Raw genomic sequence first — 18,142 nt, forward strand, 5'->3', positions numbered from 1 at the left:
GACAATCAATGCGTTTGGTTCAGGGACTATTAACCCCACTAATTTCGGCTTCAAACCCCATGGAAAGTTAGAGATGACAATATTGTCTTTGCGTTTGTCAATGCTGCCTCCTCCAACAAAGTCTTAGTCTTTGTCTTAAACTTCATCTTCATCAGCTAGAACTTGATCCAAAGAGAGAGAGAGAGAAAATTGATTTGGAGAGAGAGAGAGAGAGAGAAAGAGAGACTGGGTTTGATGAGAAAGAAAGCTAGGGTTTGAATATATATATATATATATATATATATATATATATATGGGCAATTTTGTAAATACAATTTATTACGATGGGCAATTTTGTCATGTCATTAAATTATTATCTCCTACCCATAAGTAATGCAAGATCACCTCCATTTAAGAAGGTGATATAGTATATTTTGTGATCTTACATTACCTTCATGGTAGAAAAAAACTAAGTGAACCAAACACCTTAATTTCACATTACCATAATGTACATCACATCGAGGGCACATCATGACAAATCAAACACACCTTAAGTGTAACTTAAGATTATATATGATGCTAAGGGCTCGTTTGGATTGAGGGAGAATGGAGCAGAGTTGACTAAAAATAGGCTAAGTTTGGGCCAACTATTCTATTATACTCTACTCTCCCTCTCTCCCCCTCAATCCAAACAGACCATAAGTTTCTAACTAGTATTTAGTATTTACATGAAAACAGTGTCTGCTTCATTATATAGGCAATGAATGCGGTGGCCTAAGGCCCCAAGTAGAAAAAAGGCCCCCAAATTTTAATCATTGTAATAGAATTAATTAAACCTATTTCTTAACCAATAAATAAAATAATGTTTTTTTATCAAATGAAAAACAAGAAAAATAGAGTGAGAAATGCTACCTCCACAATATTTTTACAACAAATCCTAAGTACGTAACAAATTATTACAAAATGTTATTAATGGCAAAAAAAATAATTTTAGAGGTGGGTTCATATTAGAACCAGTAACAACTTAACACCTAGGATTTTTAACCAGTAACAACTTCACAATAATTGAGTTGGCAAACTTTTAGTAGTTCTCACTTAGGTCCATTTTTAACGTCATCCTTTTACTTGCTATTATCAATCTATCACATCAACAGATATGAAAAGTTTTGTCAAATTTTTTATGTCTATAAACTTTCTATAAAATAGATTCAATGTGGTTTATGTTACTTAATAATAATTTTACATCTAAAACAAGATAAAAGAGTTTAAGTAATTGTAAGTGCACAATTGTACCCAGACCCAAAAACAAGTGTTGGGCTCAGGCCCAATGAACCTTATACAATAAAATTTGTAGAGTATGGATTTGAAATCTAGACTCGGGATGTTGGAAGCTTGATTAACAGGCTAGAGTGCCACTATCTGTGCAAATGGTAAACAAATATGACAAAGAGACCTCCTCGGACGTAAGCCGAGGACGATTTGTATATATATTCTCTTTCTATGCCGCAGTTTACAGTTCTTAGTTCCTGTTTTCTCTCAGCAGAAAGTGTCAATCCCCCCTTTTCTCTCTCTCTCTCTCTCTCTTCTCCTTATATACTTCTTCTTCCTCACTGGTTTATCCACGTGTCGTATAAATATTTTCCCTGGATACTTGTCCTATCCACCGCCTTCTTGAAGTCTTCAAACAGTAGCAGGGAGGATGAATTCTACTGTTCATAAGTCACTTCCCCATTAATGCGGCCAAGGAGGTAGATGCAGGGTCTTTAATGTGGTGGTAGCAGCTTTTTCCTCAGATATTTCTCACACATCCTTGCTTCTAAAGGGTGCTTGGATCACCCTCTTACCCATCCGTTTTTCCAGAAGCTTGCCTCTAACCCCTTTAGTAAGTTCCAGGGTCATTGCCGAGCCTGTCCGAGGAGACATTCCTCCTCAGACAACTCGTCGGACCTTCACAGTGCAGACTAACTTGTGGGCCTAGAGGCCCTGATTAAATCAAACTGGTACCAGCCAATCAGGCCCAAAACCCAAATATTTATTCAAGAGTTTTTACCCCTCAAAGTAATATTTAATTTTTTAAAGTCATATATATAACCTTAATTTCAGTTTAAGCTTTAAACCCCCCAAATGCATGAAAAGTGATGATCTAACTAACATACTCGTCTCTGTTATTCCAGTGGTACATGGTTTCAGTTCACAGCCTGGTCTTTGACAATATTTGCAGTAAATGTATATTGTTTTCATGGTCAATATTCCACTTACGCTTAACAAAAGTGTTAATGTCAACTGGGTAGAGCGATCTTCTCCAGGCTGCATCAACAATATTGTATACCTTGTGATTGTGAAGGAAGGTGGATCGATCCTTTAATTTTACATGATATTCAATGGTGCCTGGACATTGAGATGAGTGTGAGTTTGAACAGCGGCATGTTTCTGCCTTTGGGCATCTGTGTTTTTGTGGCTGATTCTGTGCGTTGTTCATACAACCTGAAAGTACAGAATTTAGCAAATATAACTTTAAAATTGAGTCTCACAATACTATTCATAAATTTAAAAATTATTTTATTACAATATTTTTAATTTTTAGATTTCAATAATAAACCGTATTCAAACATACCGAAGTAAATAAATAAATAAAAAAGTAATGTAACCGTAGCTGCAGCAATCCAACCCACAATAGTGGATCATGCTTTCCGTACTCTTTTAGGAAACAGGTACAACAGCGAAGCACAAGCTCTGCACACGACATGACACTCAAAAGAGTACGTACATAAAGAGTTTTTATATATTATAAACAGTCACGGTGCAAAACCGTTTAACACCCTACTGCACAGAATAATAACCTACTTAAATCACCAAACCACAAACACATACAATAGTTTCGAACTTCATACCTCAAATCTCATCCTGCTCCTCCTCCTCTTAGCATCAAAGCTTCACACTGCCGCACACGTCGTCAAAGTCATTGCCAGAGCCAAAAAAAGATGTTGGAGCCACCGTGGGTGTGGTGTCATCATCTCAATGTTTGTTCTTTCATTATTTGTGGTTTTTTTCAATTTAAATTTTGAAATAATTGTGTGCATAAGTTAATGTAAAAATGGTGATTAATTATTATACACTTACATTGTACTAGCAATGTAAATGTCTACAATGTAAGATTTACATTCCTAGTATTGTAAGGGCGCGGGTTGAATCCTAAACCCCAAAGGTAATGGGATTAAGGCCCAACGAGCCCAACACAATGAATTTGTAGAGAGTGGATTGGAAACTAGGCTTTAATAAGTTGGCGGCAACTATTGGTGGATCCAGATGACAAGAAAACCGAGATAAACAGATTTTATGCAAAATAACTCTTCCTCGACAAAGTCCGAGGAGAATAGCTCTTGTATATATTTTTCTTAAACTTGGTTACAATTTCAGTTCTTGTTACTACAATGTTTTCTCCACCAATTCCCCCAATCCCCCTCTCCTAGAGGACTTCTTACATTATATAGCCTCTTTCAGCTGATCTTGGCCCTCCATTTGTTGATCATGCAAGCCACTACTCGAGTGTTTGTCCCATCAAACGCCTTCACAAATCTTCTGTGAGTTGCGGCAACCAAGACAGCACTGTTCAGGGGTCTTCTCCACATAAATGCAGCCAAAGGGTTTGGTGGGGTGCAACAAATGTGGTGGCAGCTACCATCTCTTTAGACACACTAGGACTAACCCCCTCTTTGAAGCCCTTCCTCTACAGTGCGACTTCCTCTGATAATGTGCCATTGACGTAGCCAAGGCTCACCTCCTTGGCCTTGCCATCCGAGGGTGTGGTCTTCTCGGAACTGCATCGGCCTCCTCAGCATCAGATATGACACGTGGCACTGATGCCTTATTAAATTCCTGCATCCCACAAGTACAATGTAAACCAAGAATTTTCTGTGTAAAAATTTAAATATTTTCCAAGAAACTTAAGAAAGAAGTTCATATATCTTCTTAATTATAATTATTAATAAAAATTTATCTTTTTTTCTTTCTTCACAATGATGTGTAATATAACTACAATTAATTCCCTACACATTATAACATATAATGAGTATTACACATGAGTTACAAAAAAAAAACTTTTTTCAAAGTGAATTTATAGAATATAGGTGCATAATGAGGGACATGGGTTAGTTAATTAAATATTTTTGTAGTATATATATATTTGAATTTAAATTATTATAATAATTTTTGTAAATGTAGAAAAGTGAAATTAAGGAAGAACCACTATAAAAGATAAATCCACAAATTCATTGATTTGATTAGACTAATTTTCAAGTGAAGGTCAAAAGCCTTGTAACTTGATTAGTTAGTATTTTTTTAATAAGTTCTTGACATCTAGGATTCAAATCTTTTCTCCCAATTATTAGTTATTACTATCAAATTATCGGAAAAAAACATTGCAGTCCACTATTGATGGATGATGGCCAATTCGCAATTACTAAATTTCCTCCTCCAAGGCGGATAGAAAATATTTGTTGCATGTGATGTATCCACCTCTTTGGCCTTTGAAAATTGAAAGATAAAATTTGAAACCAAAGGAGCTCTACTCAGCAGCCTCAGCTGCTTTTTATTTATTTTTTGGAGGGGAGGGGGGGGGGGTTGAGTAGCTTTGCTTTTTCTTGCTGTCATAAATAGCATTATTAAAAGGACAAAATTTAAAGACTCAAAATTTTTGTTTGGTAACAATTTTTGTTTTCTATTTTCAAAAACTTATTTTTTGGGAATATAAAGAAAAAACAATTTTCTTGTATTTTTGAAATAAAAAACATGTTTGGTTAGTTGAAATTTAAAAAAGAAAAATTTGAAGAAAAAAATACTAAAATATGTTATTAATAGGATTTGAACTCTAATGCTAACTCATTAAATGAAACAGATTTCTTAAATTAAATGCATGTTCTCATTGACTTTTGAAAATTATAAATTGAAAACAGCATTTTGCATGTTTTCAGTTTCCTTCACAAATTGAGTTTTGAGAACAATTTTTATTTTTTGTTCATTTTACGTTGCTAAACAAGTTTTTTAGTCTCAAAAATAGAAATTTATTTTTTGAAACAGAAAATAAGGAGAAAAACAGTTACCAAACATACCCTAAGATTTGCTTACATTCAATATAAATATATATATATATATATATATATATATATATATATATATATATTTGGAGAATATTGTTTCATAAAGTGAAAATTCAAGTTTTGGAATTTTCTAAGTGAAATGCGAAATTCAGTATTTTCGATCGGTCGAAACTTTTGCTTGATCGATTGAAATGATGAAGAAACATAAGAAATCATGTGGTCATTATCCAGAACTGATGGTCATTATCTAGATTTGCTATCTATAGAACCGAACAACTTAGTTGTATCCTAGGGACAAGTTGCGATAATCCTTTAGCAACAATAGCGTGGGGGCAAATATTGTCTAGGGAAAACAATAGTATGTCTCCAATTTATCTATTTTTTGTTTGCCTTTAGACAATATTTCCTACGATGGAAGGAACAAGTGATGTTTCAACATTGAAGATGTTGAATCATGAGTTAGTGAAATTGGATCGCTTTGATGGAACCAATTTTTCTCAATGGAAAGACAAGATGAAATTCCTACTTACTACACTGCGACTCTTTTATGTCTTGGACTCGAATTTGATGCCTTTCCCTACTGCAAGTAATGAAGACACTGACAAGATAAAGACACAAAGAAAGAAACATGAAGAAGATGAACTGATTTGCATAGGGCACATTCTCAATACTCTTCCAGATCGAAGGAGATTTGGAATGCTTTGAAGGCAAAGTGCAAAACTGAGAAAGTAGGTATGAATAAGTTTATTATTCAAAAGTACTTTGATTATAAAATGCTTGATAATATCTCAGTTTTGGATCAAGTGCATGAGTTACAGATATTGGTTAATTAACTTTGTGATTTGTCAATCAATATTCCTAAATCATTCCAAGTTGGAGCAATCATTGCAAAACCCCCCACCAAGTTGGAATAATTTTAGAAAGAAGCTTCTGCATATGTCAAAAGATCTCACTTTAGAATAATTCGGACAACATCTCCAAATTGAAAAGGAAAGTTGGGTTAGAGATTAGACTAACACTAATTCTAAAGTGAATTTGAACAATGTGAGCAATGTTCAAAGTGAAAGTTCAAGTAAGACCAATAAGCACTTGAAAGTGAACAAGAGTGGGAGTGGATTCAAGAAGAACAACTCCAAGCATCCCAACAAGGACAAGAAGAATTGGACTTGTTTCCATTGTGGAAAGAAAGGCCATTACATTCACAAAGTAAACTCTTAAAGAACAAGAAAAATGGTGAAGAAGGCAATGTCAATGAAAAAAATGTCATTGGGAACATTTTTGCTATGGTAAGTGACATACATATTGATATGATCACTAAAGTTCATATGGCTGTGATTGCAAATCTTTTTGATTGGTGGTTCGATTCGGGTGCAATGGTGCATGTGTGCAACAACAATGAGCAATTCAAGACTTATTGTCTTCCATAAAACAACAAGTGTTGATGGGCATCCACAATAAAGCAAAGGTTCTTGAAAAGGGCACCGTTGAAGTGAAAATGAGTTTCAGCAAGATGCTGATCTTGACCAATGTTTTATCACGTACCTCATATCAAGAAGAATCTTGTATCTGCCAATTTGTTATGTAAGAGTGGTGTAAAAGCTGTACTTAAATCGGATAAGTTAATCTTGTCCAAAAATGAGATATTTGTAGGAAAGCGATATACTACTAATGGCATGTACAAACTAAGTATTATTAATAAAGAAGTTTCTGGTTATGCTTATATTGTTGATTTTTCATTTTTATGGCATGCTAGATTAGGACATTTAAATTTCAAATATTTGAAGTTTATGTCAAAGCATGGTATGATTTCATATAAGCATGATGATGATAAGAAACGTGAAATTTGTATTCAAGCAAAGATGGCAAATAAAAATTTTTCTAAGTCAAAAATTCTATTATGCTTGAATTTGTACATTTAGATGTATGTGAATTGAATGGTGTATTAACTAGAGGAGGTAAAAGACACTTCATTACATTCATTGATGATTTTTCTAGATTTACATTTGTGTATTTAATGAGAAATAAAGATGAACTCTTTGACATGTTCAAACGTTATAAAAATGAGTGGAAAATCAAAAGGTTAAGGAAAACAAAGATCCTACGAAGTGATAGAGGTAGTGAATATTTTCCTAATGATCTTTCTATATTTTGTGAGGAACATGGCACAATACACCAAAGTTTAACCCTTTATACACCCCAACAAAACAGTTTGGTTGAAAGAAAAATAAGACTCTTGCAAACGTGGTAAATGCCATAATCTTGAGTGTAGAGCTTCCTTTTAAATTATAAGGAGAAACATTGCTTACAGCATGTCATGTGCACAATAAAGTACCTTCCAAAAATATTAAAATATCTCCATATGAATTGTGGAATGGTAGAAAATCAAACCTTGATTATATCAAAGTGTGGGGGTGTTTAGCTTTTTATAGAGTGGTTGATCCAAAAAGAACAAAGTTAGGACCAAGAGCTATGAAAAGTGTGTTTGTGGGTTATGTTAAAAATTCAAAAACATATAGGCTATTATACTTGAGCTCTAATACAGTAGTGTAATCAAGAGATGTTGAATTTATTGAGAATAGATTCAGTATAAATTTTATGGATGCTTTGATACCTACTCAAACACAACAAGGTGATTCTAATCCTAATACTACTTTGGGTAGTATTAAAAGAATTGAAAGTAGTTCACCAAGTGAACAAAGAAAGAGTCAAAAGATAAGAAAAGAAAAGGACTTTGGTCCAGATTTCATTTCTTATCAAGCTCAATTGTACATTGTTAAAGATAATAGACAAGTTGTCCTAAATAAAATACCTATAGTGTTTAATACAGAGGATGATCCTAAAACCTTTGAGGAAGCTATGACTTCTAGAGATTTAGCTTTTTTGGAAAGAAGCTATGAATGATGAGATGAACTCAATATAATCCAATAATACTTGGGTCCTAATGGATCTGCCTAGTAGTTCAAAACAAATTGATTGTAAATGGGTATTTAAAAGAAAATATAATACTAATAGATCAATACAAACCTTTAAAACAAGGTTAGTGGCAAAAGGCTTTAAGGTTTAGAGTTTAGGGAAATAATACTCTATTTTGATACTTATGCACCGGTGGCTAGGATCACGACTATTTGTGTGTTATTAGCACTTGCATCCATATATAAGTTGATTGTACATCAAATGGATATTAAAACAGGTTTTCTAAATAGTGATCTTTACGAGGAAGTTTACATGGAACAACCTGAGGATTTTGTACTTCCTAGAAAGGAAAAGAAAGTTTGCAAATTAATCAAGTCCTTGTATAGCTTAAAACAAGCTCCAAAACAATGGCATGAGAAACTTGACTTAGCGAATTTGTCAAATGGCTTTGTGCACAATAGTTCTGACAAATGTATGTATTCCAAATTTACAAAGGAATATAGAGTCATTGTATGCCTTTATGTGGATGATTTGCTTATATTTGGTATAAATATGAAAGGTGTATATAAAACCAAAAAGTATCTATATTTTGTGTTTAAAATGAAAGATTTAAATGAAGTAGATACTATTTTGGAAATCAAAATTAAAAGACATAGTGAGGGTTTTGCACTATGTCAATCTCATTATGTTGAGAAAGTACCATCACTCTTGGTGGGGGTGCCATCTCTTGGGCATCAAAGAAACAAAAATGTATTTCTCACTCCACCAAGGAATCAGAATTTATAGCCTTGGCGGCTGCAGGCAAAGAAGTGGAACGACTATGAAATATGTTATTAGTAAGTCTAGACATATACGTCTAAGACATGATTACATAAGGTAAAATGTATAATAGTAAGTCTAGACATATACGTCTAAGACATGATTACATAAGACAATTAATTGAATCTGGTACCATTTCAATCGTCTATGTAAGATCAAATAGTAATTTGACAAACCCTTTTACCAAAGTAGTGTCTCAAGATACGGTTGGGGTAACATCCATTAGAATGGGACTAAAACGCTTTTATTAATAGAATCACCAATAGTGGGAACCCAACCTCGAATTAATTTAATCTAAAGAGGTTTAAAGGGTAATGAAAAGTTATTGATACGTGGTTAGTAAGAGTACTAATTTTGTGTCTCATTCAGGATGGATTAGTACAGATTGTTACAATGTAATAGTAGATGAGTTTTATACTCTTAATGAAGTTCATAAAGTACAAATGTCTATGTAATAGGGACATGAGAACGAACTTTACCTTTGTGAACATAGATGTGGTGCCACATCTAGCAAGAGTAAAGGGTTCTCTCTTGTAAATGTTCACTAAACTAGGAAGAGCACAAGGATATAATAGTGCTAACAATAGTGGATTTCTAAATGTGTTGTGGTTGTTCTCATGTGTATGTTGTTTCCAATTTCAACACATAAGAGTTTTGGTTTAAGCATGATGCCACCATTAACTCTGTTGATTTCTTAAGCAATTACACTGAGGAGGGTTTAAGTTGAAAAACACCTTCCATTATGCATGATAGAATATCAATCAAGTGAAACATATATTATTACAACCTAGTAGAGGATTGTTTTATATATAGATATATACATGAATAGGTTGTAATAATGATATTTGAATTTGGAGAATATTGTTTCATAAAGTGAAAATTCAAGTTCTAGAATTTTTTAAATGAAATTTGAAATTCAGTATTTTTGATCGGTTGAAACTTTTGCTCGATCGATCGAAATGATGAAGAAAATAATCCTGAAGTCACTAGATGGTTTGATCGTTTTTCGATTATTTTTTGATCGATCGAAAAGAACATTCGATCGATGCTCAATTCCTTTCAACCAATCAAAACTCGTTAAACTGAATTTTCTAGTAACTGTTTTGAACATTTGAAAATGTTTCAAGCATTGTGAACAATTTTATGAAACATTTTAACTCCCCATACGTGCCTTTTGGTGAAATAAAACCCTATGGGTATAAATAGAGGTTTATGTTCACTTGAAATCATGTGATCATTCTCCAGAATTGCTATCTATAGAACCCAACAACTTGATTGTATTCTAGGGACAAGTTATGATAACCCCTTAGCAACAATAGTGTGGGGGCAAATATTGTTTAAGAAAAACGATATTGTCTCCAAGTTATTCATTTTCTGTTTGTCTTTAGACATTGTTCTTCCATCATTACTTTGTGTAATATCCCCAACATATTCATGTGTACTAAATTGTATAAGTTCATAAAAACACTACCCTACATGTAGGGTTAGGGTTCAAAAGCCTCTACCTTTTTCAAAAACTTCACCTTCCCTACAATTTCACTAATGAAAAATTTTAAATTACCTATAGGTTTTGCTTAATGACTACTTCATGTTAATAAAATTTGCAAAAACAAAAAAGTTTAATTTAGGAGTTTTTAGAGAATATATATGAGTTAGGATCAAGTTATACATGGTGTAATGTTACTGCCTAATAAATCTCGTCGTTGTGTTACGTGTTTTCTATGTTATTAACATGCACGCCAAGTTTTATGTCAATAGCATGTTATTTTTATTATTCAATTTATAAACTCATCTTTTATGTATAATTTTAAAATACAACAATTTTTTTTTATAAATGAAATATTTGTTAATCTCTAGTTGCATTGAAATTTGGATAATGCAATTCAATTTAATAGTGTATTTGTCAAAATACAAATTCAATAAAAATTAAATAAGTGGTGTAAGTGTATACATGCTAAAAATTACGCTAGACCGTATGTAATTTAAACCAAGAAGTCCAAGACACTATTGGCCTAAATTTGTTATACGTCATTAAGAAGTTTAATAGGTTAAATTCATTTATTACCACTTTCTTTTTCTTTTTCTTTTTTTATACAAGATAGAATTCTACTCCAACCTAATCTAAGTGTATATCTGTGTGAAGCTCCCTTCTGGAGACTTGAACTCCGGCCCTCACCCCCCACACTCCACAAGCACTTGTACTTGTGGAGTGACCATCGCACCAAGAGTGTGCAGTGGTATTTATTACCACTTCTTAATTATGAATAGATGGTACACTAATTATCTATGTAAAATTAATTTTTATAGTTATTTTTTTTCTAAAATTTATATGGAAACAATTGGTATTTTTGCTCAATGACTTTGATAATAATGAAAACAAAATCAAACCAGGTGGATAAAAGCATATTTAAAAAGACATGGAATTATAATTTTAAAAAATTGTGTGCTTAAGTTAGTGAATAATTAAATATTTTTTTGATTCAATTTAAGAAATATATCCACGTTCAGAACTATATTAATGTTAACAATTTATATTATTCTATTTTTAAGTGATGTTGATCTATCCCAGTTGGTTTAATGGAATTGTAATCTATTCGAGACAACTAATCTCCAAGAATGAGGAAAAGGAAAGGAAATTTTGGTTTAATACTCTGTTGCCTCTTATTCATCATGATTCAACTTAAATACATACCAAACAACCACAACCGATAACAATGATAGCTATTTTACTTTAGCCGAAACTTTGGCTAAACTAGATAATAACTATAGCACCTATCCTAGATAAAGATAACAATCTAATAACAAATGATAATAACAAAAGATAATAGCAACCTAATCTCCCAGTTACAAGCAACTGAAGGAGTCCTTTATTAAACTAAACTCTTGGAGGCAGAGGCAATCATCTCAGCAAATTCACTGTTACTACTTACCGGTGAATGTAATCCAGACACAAGGCTTTGGGACACAACATTCCCCTTCCCTTGAAGAAAAATCTTGTCCTCGAGATTTAAATTTGAAAATTGTTGCTAGAGTGCATCATAGGGCTCCCACGTGGCATCTTCCTCATTAGCTCCAACCCACTGTACCAAGGCTTCGTGCAACACCGTCTTGCCATTCTTAACCTAACGAAAATCAATTATATGTTTGGGCTCCAAGACCATTGTGCCATCGTCCCCCCACGTTAGGTAACTTTGGTGCTACACGATCAGACATGAAAGACTAGATGTAATCGGGAGTGGGTCGGCAATTCCAATCGATAAGCCACCTTTCCCAACCACTCAACAATTTGATAAGGTCCATAAAAACGTGGCGAGAGCTTCATATTCCCTCGTACTCTTAGGGACATTTGCCGAATGGGCTGTAACTTCAAATAAACCATTTCACCAGGTTAAAATTCTAGCTCGCGACGGTGGCGTTCTTTATACAATTTCATTAGATGTTGGGCCTCCAATAAATTCTCCCTTAGCTGCTTTAATATCTCATCTCTCTGTCCCAAAGTGTTCTCAACTTGCACCATTACTGTAGTTCCATGCTCATATCTGTGAATTGTTGGTGGAGCTCTCCCATAGACCACCTCAAATGATGTCATGCATGTGGTGGTTTGATAGGAAGTATTGTACCAAAACTTAGCCCAAGAAAGCCATTGAACCCACTGTTTCTATTTAGAACTCAAAAAGCACCTCAAATATGTTTCCAAACATCTATTAAGAACCTCTGTTTGTCCGTCACTCTGCGGATGGTAAGCTGAACTCATATGCAACTCAGACCCTTAAAGACAAAAGTACTTAGCCCAAAATTGACTTGTGGACACCGTGTCTCTGTCTAAAACAATGGAACATGGCATACCGTGCAATCACGCCACCTTTTTAACAAAGGTTTTAGCCATTGTTGTAGCCAAATATGGGTGCTTGAGGGCAATAAAATGCCCATATTTAGAGAGTCGGTCAACCACTACAAGTATCACAGAAAACCCATTAGATGATGGAAGTCCCTCAATAAAATCCATGGAGACATCTTCCCACACACGATCCGGGATTGGTAACGGTTGAAGCAACCCACCTAGAGTTTGAGAGTCATAGTACAAACATCACAATGTCGAACATACTCCAAAATATCTCTCTTCATTCCCACCCAATAAAAATTTGCTGCAACTCATTTATAGGTTCGTAATGCTCCAGAATGCCCACCAATGGGTGTATCATGAAATTCATGGATAACCTTCATCTTGTGGCGAGATCTAGCAGGTAGAACCAGCCTCCCTTGGTACCACAACAACCCACCCTTGTCTAAAAATTTCTAAACAGCAGCCTCTCCCCTTTTAATTGCATCTTGAAGGTCAGCCAAACTTGGGTCATAACGGGCTTCATAATGAATTTCACCCAACCAAGTAGGTCGTGGACAAGAAAATGGCAGCCAAGTCTCCATGTAACCGCAACAATGCATCAGCGACTTTATTTTCTCATCCAGGATGATACTCGATCTCATAATCATACCCCATAAGCTTCACAATCCACCTCTGCTAGTCTAGTGTTGTAATTCGTTGCTCCAAAAGATATTTTAAACTTCTTTGATCTGTACAAATTTGAAACCTTCGACCCAATAGATAATTCCGCCAGTGATGGACAGAGTGAACAATTTCCATAAGTTCTTTCTCATAGGTTGATCGAGCTAAAGATTGACCCTATATGGCCTTGCTGTAAAAAGCCACAGGTTGTCCTTCCTGCATAAGCACGGCACCTAAACCTTTACCAGATGCGTCGGCTTCTATCACAAATTGCTTAGAAAATTTCGGCAAGGAGAGGACTAGTGCTTGAGTTATGACCTTCTTAAGATTTTGAAATGCCTCCTCTACTTCGACATTCCAATGGAATGCGTCCTTCTTCAATAGCTTTGTCAAGGGTGCTGCAATGCTGCCATAATTACGAATGAATTTTCGGTAGTATCTAGTCAATCTAAGGAAACCACGGAGTGCAGTAATGTTTGTTGGAGTAGGCCATGCTTCCATGCTACAAATCTTCGTAGGATCTGCTAAAACTTTAGCTTCACTGATTATGTGACCCAAATACTCTACTTTTTGCTGCCCAATTAAGCATTTAGATTGGTTGACATATAGTTAGTCTTCTAGTAAGGTGTCGAAAACCATTTGGAGATGGTGCAAGTGATCATTCCAATTTTTACTATATCATCGAAAAAGACTAGTACATACCCTCGCAATCAGGCACGAAATATGTCATTCATGAGTGATTGAAATGTGAAAGGCGCATTGGTGAGGCCGAAAGGCATTATTAGGAACTCATAGAGACCGTCATGGGTGTGGGATACCGTCTTATGGACATCATCAAGTTGCACTCGAATTTGATGGTACTTTGACTTGAGATCCAATTTAGTGAAGTATGCAGCACCATGTAACTCATCTAACAACTCGTCTATGGTAGGAATGGGGTAACGATCCTTCACCATAGCGCGATTTAGTGCTCAATAATCCACACAAAAGCGCCAAGAGCCATCTTTCTTTTTCACTAGCAAGACTGGTGATGAGAATGGACTAGAGTTGGGTCATATAATTCCGGTAGTGAGCATCTCCTTCACCACCCACTCTATCTCATTTTTTTGAATGTAAGGGTTGCGGTATGGTCTAACATTAATCGGTCCGCTTCCTGGTTCCAAAGTGATCCGGTGGTCATGAGATCATGATGGAGGCAATGTAGTGGGGATTGGAAATATGGCCTAGTATTGCTTCAAAAGTTGCTGCAATGTTACTACTTAATTTTGGTTCAACGATTCCTCCGCGGTAGATTCTGTAGGTCCAAGTAGTTGCATGACAATAGCACCAGTGTTGGTGGATGCCAACTTTTGAACATGACAATAGCACCAGCCTTGCATAACCCGACCTCTATCTTCACCACATATCACATATTTCTTCCCTTTGTCCCAAAATCCCATTGTGAGTTTACTCCAATCATGCAAAACTCTACCTAAGCCTTGCAACCATTGCATTCCCAAGACCACGTCTGACCCTTGGAAGTCTAAGGGGTATACATTGGCTTGAAATTGGAACTCTTGGATCTCCATAGGTATAGCCAAATATATTTCTTCACAGCTTAGCCATTTGCCATTGGCCACCATCACAGCAAAGGCGAAGACGCCGTTTTGCAACATCACATCCGCTTGGAAAATTTCAAACTAACAAAATTGTGCGTACTCCTACTATCAATGAGAATATGTAGCGGTCTCCCATTGATAATCCCGATCACGCGCATAGTCTGTGGAGAAGATACCCCCACTAAGGTGTGTAGCGAGATTTCAGGAGTGGTGGTTAGGTCTTCCTCTTCCTCAATTGTCACAGTTGGACCATAAATCTCTCCTTCTTCACCCATGACTTCGAGCAAAAATACCTGTTGCATCTTGCATCAATGGCTTGGCCCAAATTTCTCATCACAATTGTAGCACAGTCCTTTGTCACGGCATGCTTGCATCTCTGTCCAAGAAAGTTTTTTAAAGGTTGGGTTTTAAAGGGAACATGGGGCAAAGGATTGGGTTAGCTGTATATTTCCTTTGGCAGGTTGTGGAGTGGGTAGGAGCGCTGCTCTTGTTTGGGTGGAAGGGCATCGAAGCTTCTGTAATTTGTCTTCTTGTAAGCGAGCTAGACTAGTAGCACGGACCAAGGTAGTGGGTCTGAATTATTTAACCTTGGCGTGAATTTCTTCACGTAGTCCACCAATATAACCCCCAACAAGAGCCTTCCCTGGCCAATCTTGTACTCGGGCTGCCAAACGTTCGAAATTTTCTTGATATTCTCGCACTGTGCTAGTTTGGTGTAATTTGGCTAAAGCTTCATCAAAGTCTTCATAATTCGATGGCCCGAAACGGACACACAAAGCACGTGTAAATTCCTCCCATGAAACATCTGTCCTTGTTTTCTCAAACCACTGGTACCATTGAAGAGCATCGTCCAACAAATGGAAGGAAGCGAGAGTTATCTTCTCACTATTCTCCGTCCGTTGGTAACGGAAGAATTTTTCTGCCTTGTAGATCCATCCTGTTGGGTCTTCTCCATTGAATTGAGGAAAATCCACCTAAGAAAATTTAGTTTGTATTCCCCCAATAGTGCCTCCATTAGTCCCTTCTGAACCATGATTACGGCTAGCAGAGTTTTCTCAGTTATCGTGACTCTGGCTAGCTGAGCCTTCTTCGCGGTGGCTGTTGTGAGCAGTTGAATTTCTTTGGTTGTCCATCCCTTCAATTCTTCATCCCATCTGAGCTATCGTGTTGGCAAGGGCCTATACGCTCTCCTTGATATCAGTAAACTCCTTAGCGAACTCTTCTCCTTGGACTTTGATCTGTCTCCGGATAGAATGGTCACTAACCTCCAAGGCTGCTATCCGATCGTCATTAGCTGTTGAACGAGTAGATGGTGGGTTGCTGGTCATTTGGGCTTTAATACCAAATGATCTGTCCCAGTTGGTTTAAGGGAATTGTAGTCTATTCGAGACTACTAATCTCCAAGAATGAGGAAAAGGAAATGAAATTCTGGTTTAATTCTCTGTTGCCTCTTATTCATCATGATTCAACTTAAATACATACCAAATAACCACAACCGATAACAATGACAGCTATTCTACTTTAGCCGAAACTTTGGCTAAACTAGATAATAACTATAGCACCTATCCTAGATAAAGATAACAATCTAATAACAAATGATAATTACAAAAGATAACTAATCTCCCAGTTACAAGCAACTAAAGAAGTCCTTTATTAAACTAAACTCTTGGAGGCAGAGGCAATCTTCTCAACAAATTCACTGTTACTACTTAGCGGTGAATGTAATCCTGCTTTGGGACACAACATATGTGTAATATAATTGAAATTAATTTCCAAAATTTTATAATAAATAATGAGTATTATACGTAAACACACGTCACATCACCGGCTAGTTTTATTTAAATAAATGATTGTATTGGATAATAAAAAACAAATTTTATTATCTTTTTCAATGACAATCAAATTCTTTGTAGACTTGAAGCTGTGTTAAAAAATTTAGGGTTCTAACTTCTAATAATAAAAAAATTGGAACCTAATGTAGGCATGTAAGAAATTAAACTTTTTTTTATTATATATACAAGATAAAATTTTACTCTAACCTAATCTAAATATATATGTGTGTGAAACTCCCTCGTGGCTCTCGGAGACTTGAACTCCAGTCCTTACCCCTCACACCCCACAAGCACTTATAAGATTCCCAAAATTACATAAGTATGGAAACAATATTTAGTAATCAAATCACAGCAAATATGGAAGTATAAAACTAGGTAAATTTAAGTATAATTTCTTACAATCATTGCACACCTTTGGTGCGATGGTTACTCCACAAGTATAAGTGCTTGTGGAGTAACCATCGCACCAAAGGTGTGCAATGATTGTAAGAAATTATACTTAAATTTACCTAGTTTTATACTTCCATATTTGCTGTGATTTGATTACTAAATATTGTTTCCATACTTATGTAATTTTGGGAATCTTATATTGGAGAGTTTATTATTTCTAAATAAAATTTGTTGGGGAATTAATTTCTCATCGCTTGGGGTTCTCAATCTATTAATAAGTTTTATATCTTTTTGTCCTTTTTCTCGTCCACTCACTTGAAAATGCATTGTTCTGCATCACATTAATTGATATTATAGGTAATTATGGTACTTCTTCAACTCTTCAATGGCACTTCTCTTGTGGTGGACCTCACCTTTTGACAGCAGGATATTGATGAAACAATAAATTTAAGGAAATCAAAATTAAAAATAAAAATAAATAAATAACATACATCCCTTAGGTGTTGGTATTGGCCATTTAAATATAAAAATGTAGCGCCTCTATTAAACTGGCCTAATAAATAAATTGGTTTTAAAATTATAATGGTTGATTGGTGGGGAAATAAATTTGACTGAAGGAAATAATTAGTTTTAGTTGTAATGCTTGCATGGTTGATTGGTGGGCATTTTATATTTGATTAAATAGGAAACAACAAGCAAAGATAGTAATCAATGTTATAATATGGTCATGTACAGACATCTCAAGTTATCAATGAATTGTGGAGGAACTTGTAGAATTTTAGGTTGTAGGAAAAGCCATAACACGGCCAAGTTATCACGTTCATTCATTTCTTGTGTTCTGCTTGAGTTGTTTGTTCGTTTGTCCAAATGGAAAGACATTTAGTCTCTGAATCATATGTATATTGTGAGTTGTGTTTTGGTGGTGTTAAAAAGCTATACTGTTATTTTTAGCACCATCAAATACAAATTTATGGCTATATTGATAGAGCCAAAACTAAATAATTTGACTTC

At 35.1% G+C, this 18,142-nt stretch overlaps 2 protein-coding genes across 2 annotated transcripts; both read right to left on the reverse strand.

Moving 5' to 3' along the window:
- Positions 1 to 13,488: 13,488 nt before the first annotated feature.
- LOC142612121 (putative mitochondrial protein AtMg00860) lies at positions 13,489 to 14,267 on the reverse strand. The gene is made up of 2 exons (XM_075784244.1): positions 14,130 to 14,267; positions 13,489 to 13,884 (listed from the first exon to the last, which is right to left on the reverse strand). Exons 1-2 carry the CDS (start codon positions 14,265 to 14,267, stop codon positions 13,489 to 13,491), a joined length of 534 nt encoding a protein of 177 aa, XP_075640359.1.
- A 1,220-nt stretch (positions 14,268 to 15,487) lies between these two features.
- Positions 15,488 to 16,237, reverse strand: LOC142612122 (uncharacterized). The gene is made up of 2 exons (XM_075784245.1): positions 16,094 to 16,237; positions 15,488 to 15,883 (listed from the first exon to the last, which is right to left on the reverse strand). Exons 1-2 carry the CDS (start codon positions 16,235 to 16,237, stop codon positions 15,488 to 15,490), a joined length of 540 nt encoding a protein of 179 aa, XP_075640360.1.
- Positions 16,238 to 18,142: the final 1,905 nt, after the last annotated feature.

This window comes from Castanea sativa, chromosome 10 (assembly GCF_040712315.1).
Source record: "Castanea sativa cultivar Marrone di Chiusa Pesio chromosome 10, ASM4071231v1".
NCBI lineage: Eukaryota > Viridiplantae > Streptophyta > Magnoliopsida > Fagales > Fagaceae > Castanea > Castanea sativa.